The following is a 13,212-nucleotide window of genomic DNA, read 5'->3' as shown; positions in this document are numbered from 1 at the left end:
AACACATGCCTAACCCTAACCCTTACCCTTCACCTTACCCTTAACCTAATCCTAAACCTAACCAAGTCTTCACCCTAAAATGAATGATTCTCCTCATGGGGACCTCCAATTTGTCCCCATAAGGGAAGCGAGTCCCCACACGTGACTGTGTAAACAGATTTAGCCAGGTCCCCACAAGTATAGTAATGCTAGGCCACACACACACACACACACACACACACACACACACACACACACACACACACACACACACACACACACACACACACACACACACACACACACACACACACACCACTTCAGGGGACATTACATTGACTTACAGGCATTTCCTGGAGGACTTATCCTAACCTTAACCATAACCAACACATGCCTAACCCACACACACACACACACACACACACACACACACACACACACACACACACACACCATAATATATATTTCTCTTTATTGTTAATATGACTGAGTATCCTGTTCTGTGGGGATAATGGCCAACATGAAGAACAATCCACTTAGTCTGTTTTATGACTACCACTGAGTAACTTTTAGACTTTAAGGTGCATAATTGTTGTGTATTGTGTGTATGTTGTGCTTTCTTATATGCTTGTGGCAAAGGCAGATTTCCATTTGATGTCGATATAACGGTCAGGGTTTGCTGATACCAAGCCTACAGCAGTACATTGCTTAACTTTCGTCAGCTACTGCAGCAACACACTGATTATAGAGCGTAATCTCATGCAACTCCACTTTAAATATCCCCCCTTAAATGTGGCATAAAGACACGGGAAGCCATAGTCTGCACACGTCTCAATGTTTCAGGGGGCATGAGGGTTTGACTGGGCAAGAGAAGGTAGATGATAACAGCAGGGGGGGGGGGAGCGCTCCCACTTACCCCTCAAACCAAGGAGCTGTCCCCGGTGAAGGACCACCGCTACAGGAGGCGGAGGAAGAGGAGGAAGGAGGAGGAGGAGGAGAAAGAGGACAGTAGTAATAGTTATGACCAAAGTTTGTTTGTGAACGAGGGGGAACCCTTGAGGGGAGGCGGGAAAAAGAAGGTGTAAAGAGGGAGACCAAGAAGCAGGGGGAGTATGCTAAAGAAGAGAATAGATCTGTGAGGAATAAGACCCTCTGTTTGGGTTTGAGTCTCTCCATTAGCTGAATTTAAGATAATCAAAAAATGTCTAAATAGCAAAGAAATGTGCAAAGTCATGGCCTATTTGTCTCAAACTAAGGAATCTAGAACAAAAAGTCCGGAAGAAATCATGTTTGGAGTATTGAAGCTGAAATGTAAAGTGACATCATGGTGGCTGCTGGATTCAGATTTCTCCCCCAGTCTTTTTAAAAACAAAAAAAGTATTTGAGATATTCTGCTAAGTAACATCCAGACAGACTAACACATCTAAACATGTTCCTCCTTAGCAGAAGTAACTTACGCCCCAAAGACTTTTAACGAAAGATTACGATTTAAAGAGGATTAGGATTGGATTTACTGCTGATCACTCCCTAAAGAACTTTTTAAAATAGGGATTGAGATGTTGCAGGTTTTGCTGACAGAATAAAGGTGACCATGTGTCCTTTTTAGTCGTTAGACAGGCACTGCTCTCACTGTTTGGACTTTAAATGAAATCAAAGCTGATGACAGATGGTTTGAGTCCCGTGTTGTAAACTGAAAAAATGAAACTCACTCTCCGTCAGTGGGATGGAGATGATCACGCCGTTTCCAGTTCCTACCCAGAGACGATTTCCACCAATCAGAAGTGCCGTGATGCGGACAAAAGAGAAGCCCAGTTTGCCAGTACCTGTGAATCAAAACCAGAGTCAGTGGAGAACATAAATGCGGCCTGTCAGTGAGAAAATAACCCCAGAATAATTCACATTTATCAGAAAAGTCTGCCATCATAATCTCACCCAGCATCTTGCTGACGTACGGCTCGATGTCCACGTCCTGCAGGTGTTGGTGCGTGTGTGCGTGGTAGAGACGCAGCGTGGAGTCGAGGCGGATCGAGACCCAAACACCGTCTCCGATCCAGGCCAGCTGCCGCACCTGACTCTCCCTGCGAGGGTGGGCGTCGAAGGACTTCTACAGAGTGAGAGAGAGGAGTGGATCAATTCAATAAAACAGTATTATTACACTTAACCACTGTGCAGCACTTGTAATATGTAATATGCTCTGATGTTCCATAGGATGATATTTATGTTATTTTACTGAATTTGACCTCCTTCGTGATCATATTAACAAGAATATTGAGTCCTTTCAACCCTTTGAATTTCAGTTTATACCACTAATACTTCTTTATGACCCCCCCAGAACAATTATTAAATGATTTCCTGCACAATATAAACTAGTGTTGAACATCTTTGACACACATGATACAGCAGCAATATCTCTAGTAAAAACCATGAAAATAGGAGAAAATGGCTCAAATATGGTTAAAAACTACAAAAATGGAGCCAGCTTTTGATTGAAAGTCTCATATGTTAAATGCATTCATTCAATGATTTTATGATGTAGCCTGATTGCTGTATGATCAAACATTTTAGTTAAAATTAGGATTGTTTTGTCCTTTACGATCTGAATGACTTATAATAGGAGCTGGCGGGTAAACCTATGATATTCGGAAACCTGCCCCCAAACAATAATCTCACGTGGATTTATTCCTCACCTCGATCTGCATGCTCTTGGGCTGGATGACGTGGATCTTGTTCTTGTATCCGCACCAAACCTTATCGTGGACCACAGCCATGCAGCGGATGGAGTGATGAGGCCGACCCAGGTCCATCAGGTGGTAGTTCGACAGATCCCACTGGCCATCTGGGGACAAAACCAAACCTGCATTAACAACTAATCTATTGTTTATTAACACTTTCTTCTTACATTTGTCCAGGACTTACTGAAACAGTTAGTGTTTTATCATCAGGACTGGGATAAAGCCTTGATAGAAGCTTTTCAGAAACAGTTGAATGTTATACTGAAGTTGACCTTCACCTGTTTTAGTGCGGCAACTAACTTTTATTTTCTGGATTTGTTACGACCTTGTTTGGTCTATAAAATGTACGTATAACATCGCTTGCAATTACTTGATTAAGGTTTCAGCTCTACTCTGTGTTCCTGTTAATCCATGTGACCCATGACTTCCGGATTTTTCATCCTGAATTGTGTTTTTCTTGTTCCACAAAACCACCTAAAACTTCATTGTGTATGTACTCTGCTTTAAAAAATATATTTAAAACCCCAAATACCCTCTGATCTGTGGAATATGGCGAGGGTCCCGTCAGCGAGGGCGACCAGCACACGACCTTTCACATGTCTGCAATTAGAAAAGAGATGAGACTGCTGCAGTGACAGAACATCCCAGAAAGACTTTTAAACTACAGTTTAACCAAGAGCACTTACACCAGGCTGAGCACAGAGTCTTTGAGTTTGATGGAGTGGAGGCACTTCTTCCAGTTTCCGACCGCTGAGTGGACGTAGAGCCTTGAAGGAGAACAGAGGCAAGAGCAAAACCAAACTGCATACAGAGTTCAAGAGACAAGAGTATGTATAAAGCACTCTTTCTGGTTCTTTTGGGGAAAGAAGCAGAAAGAACGTTCCTATCCAGCGTCTGCCTTTTTGGATATGTGTTATATTTTTGTGTGGCTTCAGCAGAAGTTAGGAGTACTTCTGCGGAGCGACTTACCAGCCGTTCTGGGCCCCGAGCCACATGGTGGGGGCCACGCTGGTGTAGTTCCTGGTGTCCTCAACCCCGTCTTCAGACTCTGAAGGCTGGGAAGATTCCTCTTTGGATTGACCTGAGCTCCTGTGGGAAAACACGAAATACAAACTTCACCATCACCATTTCACTTCTGTAAATGTCTTCTTTATGTTTAGAAGAAACAATCACTGTAGCTTAAAGTATACATTGTCATTGAGTTGAACATAACAACAAATTATAAATATAATGTTTTAATGCTGGTGGTAAGTCAAATATATTTGTTTTGCTCTTTGGGTAGTGTAGTCCAATGTTGGAAAGGTTATAGGGTTTTATGTTTCACGCTATAAACATTTGTTTATGACATTCCTGATGGTTGTCTTTATGTGATGGTAAATGAAATGCATTTGTAAATAACTTTTTTCTAGTTTTTGCAACCACTCAAAGGCACTTTAACAATATGTCAATTCACCCATTCACACACATATTATATATAGAGACAGACGCTACCTTTCTTAACAGGAGTGACTAACATTCACACAAACCATTAGCCATGCAATCTGTAGCAATGTGGGGTTCAGCATCTTAACCAAACTTCAACATGTTGACTCAGAGGTCAGGGATCGGACCCCGGACCCTCCTGAGTCCCAGGCTCTGGCTCCCACCTGTCCGAGGCGTCTGAGAGGCGGGGCGGGGGGTCGGTGAAGACGTGCTCAGTGAAGGGTCCCGGGGGTCCCGACCTAAGCTCTCCGTGGCTCGCCGTGGACTCGGGGACCTCGGTGGCCTCCGTCGCCTCCTCAGCCGACTGGGCGGGGTGGATCTTACCATTCATTTGGGGGGCGGTGGGGGCTGGGGAAGTACAAGGTTGTTGAAATTAGAGCAGCGCAGTTTAGAACAAATTACTAATTGTTAATATTTGTACTAATATTGCTATTGTGATATGACTTGCGTTATATATTTGTATTTTATTGTTTTGCACAATTAAAAAATACACAAAACATAACAGATAACGAATGATAATCAGTGCAGGAAGAGGCAGAAAACCCACTGGGCTTATTGTTAAAAATTTGAATTTTATAGAAAACACAAGACCAATATACAATTCAATAATGATGGCAAACAAATACTAAAATAACAGACATTTTTAAAAAAATGAAAAGAAAAATATACGGAAAAAACAGTTACGAAACAGTAGATAAATGATCTCTCAGGCATTCTTTAAATCTTTTGATAAGAGGATTAATATTTTGTTTTCCCGGGAAATGCCATTTGAGAGTTTGGTATTTGAGGAAATCAAATTTTTGGGAACATCATTCACATAATTATAAAAATAGATATAAAAATAAGGATCTGTACCAAACAAGGACTTCTTAATAACCCCAGATTGATATAATCTCAAATATACAGCTATTAACAAATATTGCGTTTACTGCGATTTGGATATTGCACATTGCAATAATGTAAAAAACTGTGCAGCCCTAGTATAAATAATACACAAACCGGTGGTCTTAACACCTCTCTGAGATGATGATGATAACGTGCAGGAGCTTTGAGCCCACCTTGTCCTTTGTCCATGATGGGCGTGTCAGTGCGTGAGGAGCAGTTGCTACGGGCAACGCTGCAGTTGGTGGCGCAGCCGACCAGCGTGATGCCGGCCAGCATGCCCTCCACGCTGCCCGAGTCATCGCCCGCTCCCCCGACCCCCCCGTCACCGGGGTCCAACACGATCTCTCCGGGGGGGTAGTCGTTCTCACTGGCAGCTGGACACAACAAACACACACATTAACACACACTTTCTCTCTGTAAACACAACAACAAAGTATTTGCAGTACATATTCAGGGGTATTCTTCGGCAGAAAAAAAGAAGGCGCAGGTAAAAACACTTTTCTGAATCAATGATACAAATCCGATGACACTCACACTCAACTGTTGATTCACAATCTGATGACTAGCAGTAAATAAGAGATGTCTGTTTGCACTTTGTGTTTTTCAGACTCTAAAAAAAGACAACATTTCAGTAACAACTCAATTAAAAATACAAAAGGCCTCACTGTTTAACATTCCAGATGTATAAAATTGCAACTATAACGGTTTTTAATTTTTTTTACTAATATCACCCAGATGAAAGCGTACCTACCTTTTGGTGAATGTAACATCTACTGATGCAGATAGTTAAGTGCAGTGAAATGAGCACCTTAGTGTCTACGGTGCATGCTTTCTTTGCATTATTCAAAAAGAAAACGTGTTATGTAAGCAAGATAGCCCACATTTCAGCAAATGTCCCTGTAGAGCTCTCCGCCTCACCTGGCACGCTGGAGATGCAGAGCACGTGGGCGTTGCAGACGTTGAACTGATCGACCAGCGAGCCGGGCTGGTTGGCGTCGATGATCACCACCTTGCTGGCAGAGTGGGTGCTGGTGAGGATCCACACTCTGCTGCTCATGGTGTCCGTCTCCTGCAGCTCCTTCGACTGGGCAGGGGAGGGGGAAGAGAACAGGGTTTACCACAATCACAAAAACTGTTTGTCCTAGATATATCTGAATAGTTTCAACTCCATGCAGGCTGTTAATATGATTCTTCCACATTTATGACGGAAGATACAATACCAGCTTTGACTTTACTCAAGTAATATGACAGGTGTTACTCTACCATCCTCTTCTCTGGGGAGGTGTGGCTGCTCTTCCTGCCTCCTCCGTTCTCCTCAGCATGCAGAGGGTCGCTGCCCCCCGACGGAGCTTTGGCTAACTCCGACTCCTGGCAGCTGGCCCTCCATCCCGTCAGGTCCACACCTGCTGCACACCACAACTACAAACACACACACACACATATTTGAAAAACGTGTAAATAGTCAGAGAATAAAGTTCCACCTGACCCTTGGATGACTTGCGCGGTGCCGTTTTTATTATTTGTATTCAGGAGCAAAGACTGCGTGGTTCTAATGAAGCCTCATTGTGACTTAGTGTCACCAATACACTGAACAAAAATATAAATTCAACACTTTTGTTTTTGCTCCCATTTTTCATGAGATGAACTCAAAGATCTAAAACATTTTCTACATACACAAAATAACCATTTCTCTCAAATATTGTTCACAAATCTGAAAAAATCTGTGATAGTGAGCACTTCTCCTTTGCCGAGATAATCCATCCCACCTCACAGGTGTGGCATATCAAGATACTGATTAGACAGCATGATTATTGCACAGGTGTGCCTTAGGCTGGCCACAATAAAAGGCCACTCTGAAACGTGCATTTTTGCTTTATTGGGGGGGTCTGGGGGGGTCCGAAAACCAGTCAGTATCTGGTGTGAGGGTTAGGATTAGGGTTAGGGTTAGGGTTAGGGTAATGTTGTGAATCGAGTGGCCCATGGTGGTGGTGGGGTTATGGTATGGGCAGGCGTATGTTATGGACGACGAACACATGCCACTCGATTCACAACATTGCCCGAGGAGGAATCATGAATAATAGTAGCTTGTTGATTGGGCCCTGAATGTGTGCTGACTGTAGTTAACTGGACTAACTTCATTTGGATTCATAGCTGGTGACAGAATTCCTGCTTTTTAGACAATTTCTCCCCTAATTCAAGTGGTTTTAGTTCCAGTTTAATGGCAGTTTACTTCTTTCCCAATAGGATTTTCACTTGGTTTTCAGTAGCAGATGAACCGCAGGAGATGGTGAGGAAAACCCCCCCGCTGAAACAGACTGCATTGTTTTAGCATAACTCATTTTGAAGCCCTCCAGTGCCGCACACAGCAGCACTTTGTGTTCCTCTTCATGTGTAATGTGCTGTATGTATTATAGATGGCACTGTGAATTCACTAAGACCGCCTGTTTATCTGACACCAGTTGGCTTGGGGCTGCTGGATGTTGTTTGGGACTTTTGCTGATGCTGAAGCCAGTAGAGTGAACGATTATCTGTTGTTCTACTTTGACTGGTGCAAACATACATGAACCCAGAAATACAGACACCCAAACAGGCAGAAAGAGTATGACTGATATTACACGTATCATGGTAACTATTTGAGATGTATCTGTTTGTATTGTGTTGCCACATGAATATGGATATTTAAATTATATGAGATCAACATAATGCAATGCACTGCACCAGGGGCGTTGCTTGGATCTAGACTAGAGCTTAGGCCAGCTCGACAATTGTACATTTGAAAATATATATGTATCAATAGAGTATCCAAAGAAGACACAATATGAAATATGGATATTACTATAGGTGCAAATGGATTTAGTATCCTAGCCATGTGAACTTGTTTTAAGTAGGGGGTGGACCTCACCTCCCTTAGGGGGGTCCGGGGGCATGCTCCCCTGGGAAGAACATTTGTAAAATTGTAAAGTTAGATGCATCAATCTAGTGAACTTTGAGAGCAAAATTAAGAGACTAAATCTATGGATACATCTCTCACCCATACAGTATGAAACATAACTGTCTACATTTCAACAATCAAAAACGAATATGGCCACAACCAGTTTATCTTATCTTACCTCGTTAGCATTCTTTATTTGTATTAATGCATATTTTACTAATCACTCAGCCTTGGTTAGCCTAGAATTAATTCTAACTGTCGCTACAAACTAGTAAGGCCCAGGAGGAGAGCCACTCAATGCTGGCCTGGCAGCTTGGTCCAACAGTGAAGATTTAAATGTTGGCAAATTTGTAAAAAAAAAATGGCAAACTGAAATTAGCCTGTCTTGTGGTTTTTGCCCTGAAGCTATCCCTTTTATTAAGTGAAGAAGAATCTGATTTCAAACTTTTTTTAATATACCTTCAGTTGAAATAAGATGAAAACTTAGGGATTAGTTTGATATAGTATCTGCCTGTAAAAACCTGAACAAATCTGGATTTTACATTTTGATCACATTTTCTCTGGCCTCACATATGATCAACATCCCATGTTAAAACTTAGTCATGATAATAAAACCACTTTATAATACTTTTAATTGACCTAACTTAACGTCAACAGCTATCTATTCATCTCTATACACAAAGGTTTGAAAACAATGGAGGGCTAATGATAAAGATCATAAGAAATGATTAAGATGAGATGTGAGTAAGGGCAGCTGAGGAGAGAGACAGGAGGGAGAGAGAAAGGAGAGCGAAGGACTTTACAACCTGTCAGAGTGTGTGTGAGCTGTACACCCTGCCAGTGTGTTTGGATACTCAGCTCAGAACAGTGACAGAAATTATTCCCTGCCAGAAAGTGAACCATACTGAGCCTGGCTACCAGCCCTGACAAATAATTCCCCTCATTTATTAGACTCCAATATTGTTGTGGCTGACAAATGCTACATTAGCACAGCTGCACAGTTAATCATGTAATAGTAGTGATAATTCATTTGTGCTTTAACAATGAATCACTTAAACAGTCATTCTGGTGCTTCATTAACAGTAAGACCATTTGACCAGCACGCAGCACAACTAATAGTATACATTGGCAAGACACATATACAGATAACAACAAGTCCAAGTCAAAGTATGCAAAACAGTCTGTTTCAAAGCACTGCTCAGATTACCTCAAACATTGTGAATGGTAGAATGCTTTTTGAACACTGTCATACTGTAGGACTTTGCCTTGTCAACATGAGTTACAAAATGTGAGCAGACCAAGGCGCCCCTTTAAGAGGGTGTTGCCTGTTTGTCATTGTTTGTCTACAAAGGCCGTAGTTTCATTGGTCTAGCAAAGACTATGGAGAGTAACAGTTGTTTTTCTTCTGTTCATCCATCTTTCCCTGCTGAACCCAGAGGGCATCTATTTATTTTGTTCTTCTTCCATCTTCTATTTATTTACCTACCTGCAACACTTGTTTAAAACCGTTAATAATGTTGTGTGAAAACTTTAAAATATTGGCGATGCTAACTGCACTAGCAATTAAAAAGGAATTTCAATGTTAACTTAGCATTGATGCTAATACGAAGTCAGCTGTGTGCAAAGCAAAAACATCCCTAACCCTGCTGCTGTCTCCAAATCTGCCAAGCTAGAAATATTTCATACCACAGACTATGATATATATCAAAAAACTATACATGAAATTTAAATGAATGAATATAAGAAAACTAATTATACATTTGATGATAAGGCGCATCTGATGAGTAGATTAAACAAACGTAAACATTGTTCTCAAGTCAGTTTTGGTGCAGAGCCTCACTAAGAGCCCCCTCTCCTCCTGTCCCATGGACCTACCCTGCCACAGAGACCAGGGAAGGAGCTGAATTAAGTGTCAGCTAAATCATTTCAAGTTATGAAAGGACAAAGCCCCCCCGTGAACGCATTTATACTGTTATATTTCATCGATCTGGGATCCTCAGGGCTTTCACACATTCATTTTTTGATTGAGTGTGGAGGTTTACCTTTTACTTCAATTACCTCCCTGGCCCACTTTCTCCTGTCTGACTCTCGGCTTTTTCCCATCTTTATCGGTCTCCAAAGAGAAGAGCATTCAGGTGGAGGTTGGCTGGAGAGAGTCCTATCTTTCTCAGGTTCTACATCATACTTGTTTCCTGAACATGACAGAGAAATCCAAATTATGGTCGAGCCCAGTGCCCTTTATTACTCTCTGCTCAAGGTTAAGATATATGGCCTTAATATTGCTATAATTTATATTTTTTAATTATTTTTTGTTTGTATTATATTTAATGAATTTGATTTAGAATAGTAATTGATCTTGTCTATTGTGCTCCTGTAACGTGTGATCAACAGTCTTACATCACAACATATTTTAACCTGTTAAGCCCTGAGCCTGTTTTTCAGGTTTCAGGCAGATTTAGCAAAAAAAAACACTTCTGGGGTCATTTGGGTGTGTTTGACCTATCTCTGGCCCCCCTTGGTCGATTTTGATGATTGACATCTCTTTTTAATCATCAGAGTCAATGGAATCAAGGGAAGGTTCCACATACAGGTTACCAAATAAGGAGTGAGAGTGACGCGTAGAAAAACCGGAAGCTGCGCTAACCTCTGGTGGCTACCTTTAGCAGCTAATTTGTATTCTCCGATTTTTGCATAAAAATGGAATTATGGATTATCAATATTTTTTTCAAAGTCACAGACACATTGGATTAACCTATGGATTAACCTTCAGCCGCGTTTCTCGTTTTAATGCCATTGAACACGACTTTTGATCAGAATAACAGCTCAGGTGAGCATATCTCCGTGTTTTGTTACCTAAAGCTACGTTGTGTGTCGTCTGTATTTGCTTCCCCTGTCACGAGTTCTGATCGTTCAGTGATGATCCTTATATTTCTATAATATGTGGAATCTCAGAATGTTAGCTAAGCTTGCTTGTGCAGATCCAATAAGTATATCGATCGGAGTTCTGTAATAACGGCATTAAGATTTTTTCGCTCAGGGCAGATATAGAGGCTCAGCGTTAGTCTTGTGTTTTTTTTTGCCAATAATGGTTCACATCATCAGTTAGCTGAGTTTCTTCCAGTTACATGGGACGGTGACTTTTATAATAGGGGATCAGAGGCGGTGACGCACTCTGATGGTTATCTTTATATCAACGAAAAATTTTAGCGAGACACGTTTCTTCTTTTCCTTTTAGCACAACCACTTGTGCTTAGGTTATCTCATTTTTTAGCACAGACCATTGTGCTTTACGGTTACTCTTCGGCACACCTGTCGCATCGTCCCTGTACTTACTGCTACTTGTCTGTACCTCGTGTTTTGATCTTAGTCGTGTCCTCCCTTTGCACTTGCTTCCTTCCGTTCTGTGTCTGCATCTTAGTCTGTCTGTGTTCCTCCTTTCTTGTAAAGGTTTGTTTTTCAGCCTTTTACTTTTGATTAAGAGTTTTTGGGTACTTCATGGAATGAAGTCCAGATTGTAGTATGTCGCTAAGTGATGTGGTAACCGGTAGCCCTCGTGAGTCCCAAGTCATAAACGGGTTCCTAATGCTGTACAAACCTGGACGTACCGACACTAGTTTGGGTGGAAGACAAACTTTCTGCTGGTGCACTGTTACCTATTTCGTTACTCTAACATCGATTCTCATTGTCACACAGCGGAAAAACTCCGTTTTTAAACGCTTTCTGTGGTTTTAGCAAAATTGAACTGTTTATACCCGCAACACGTGTACTTTCCTATGTATGTCTTGTCCTCGTTGGTTTTGTGACAGGGTCTACCTTGAGTGTACCTACATCATTCGCGGTTTATCAATAGACTTACACCAAACGTCTCTATCGGTTTTGTTTTACATGAGTTAAGTTCACAAATAAGTTTAAGGAAAATCAACAATAGAGAACGTTGAAGTAAGATTGGGTTTACAGTGTATATATTTTCTGGTCTTATTAGCTTTTCTTTCACGTCTGCTTACATACCTACTTGAGAACGTCGTCTGTCAAACCACTAGCCGCTGACGTACACACACAGCGGTAGGTAACTAACACACATAACGAGGTAGTTTGTCATATCTATTATACCAGTTCGTGGACTGCCTTTTTGTAACCGTTAGACAGATGATGTAGGTCTCACGAACTAATGATCGTTATGTGTGTTCCAAATAGTCTCTGTCCGTCACCTCTCTCTCCGACATCCACTATGGAACACAGCGTCCTATAGTGTGAGGCTCACCGACGTCCGAAGTCAATATGGTCCTTTCACACCACACACACACACACACACACACACACACACAGACACACACAACACAACACACACACACACACACACACACACACACACACAACACACACACACACACACACACACACACACACACCACACAGCACACACACACACACACACACACACGACACACACACACCACACACACACACACCTATGGCGAGGTGACGAGGAGATAGTCTCAGTCAATACACCGACAAAGAGTACCTATCACTTAATCGAGGTCTGTCCTCGGACGTCAGGGTGTGACACTACATCTTGGGAGTGAAGGCGAAGTCGGTTACCTTCCTTCGGTCTGTTGAAGGGTTAAGTAAATAAAATTTTTAGTGTAAAGTAAAACCGTAAAACCCCTTTTTTTGCCTCTTTTCGTTATAAGTCAGTTACGAAATAAACATAAGTGTCATAAACACCGAGGACTAGAAGTCACGCCTGTGCTGTAACACATTATTGTGTCCCCGGAAAATTGGCGATTTGAGCTATCAAAAAGATTGAGGTTGAGTATGATGGACAATCTATTTTGACGATGGACCACGACGTCTATCGACATTGTCAGAAAGTTTTCACCTAAGTTGCGTGGTTGTACCGGTACATGTAAGAGAAACCCCGGTAAATAATTTTTACCGTTGGTAAAAAGTTCTACCTGGTAGTAACGGTCGTTAAAGTGGTATATCCTCAAATATAGCGAAACTAGTTAAACCACTAAAACAATAACTCAAATATGAAAAAACCTTATACTCCTTAAAACTATGAAGAAGTCTCGAAAAACCACAGTAATGTTGTTGTTGTACCAATTTTACACTCCGAATAAGGGTTTCCTACACAATTGGACAACTTGGGGTAGCTGGGCGGGGGCCGGCCTTTTTGCGTAGTAGACGTCCTTTGTCGCA

General features: G+C 41.7%; 1 protein-coding gene across 1 annotated transcript in view; it reads right to left on the bottom strand.

The window, feature by feature from the left end:
• Window positions 1–13,212, bottom strand: part of mapk8ip3 (mitogen-activated protein kinase 8 interacting protein 3) — a 46,842-nt gene that overhangs the window by 4,407 nt on the left and 29,223 nt on the right. The window contains exons 18-28 of the mRNA XM_010768013.1: window positions 6,342–6,497; window positions 5,997–6,162; window positions 5,252–5,452; window positions 4,358–4,541; window positions 3,681–3,800; window positions 3,398–3,478; window positions 3,244–3,311; window positions 2,667–2,815; window positions 1,912–2,083; window positions 1,689–1,802; window positions 896–934 (exon numbers count right to left, since the gene is read on the bottom strand). Coding sequence (XP_010766315.1) covers window positions 896–934; window positions 1,689–1,802; window positions 1,912–2,083; window positions 2,667–2,815; window positions 3,244–3,311; window positions 3,398–3,478; window positions 3,681–3,800; window positions 4,358–4,541; window positions 5,252–5,452; window positions 5,997–6,162; window positions 6,342–6,497 — 1,450 coding nt within the window. The remainder of the gene's footprint in view (window positions 1–895; window positions 935–1,688; window positions 1,803–1,911; window positions 2,084–2,666; window positions 2,816–3,243; window positions 3,312–3,397; window positions 3,479–3,680; window positions 3,801–4,357; window positions 4,542–5,251; window positions 5,453–5,996; window positions 6,163–6,341; window positions 6,498–13,212) is intronic.

This window comes from Notothenia coriiceps, unplaced genomic scaffold, assembly GCF_000735185.1.
Source record: "Notothenia coriiceps isolate Sejong01 unplaced genomic scaffold, NC01 NC01_scaffold00004988, whole genome shotgun sequence".
NCBI classification, from domain to species: domain Eukaryota; kingdom Metazoa; phylum Chordata; class Actinopteri; order Perciformes; family Nototheniidae; genus Notothenia; species Notothenia coriiceps.
Note: the sequence above shows the minus strand (reverse complement) of the source record. Positions and strands in the feature narration are given on the sequence as shown.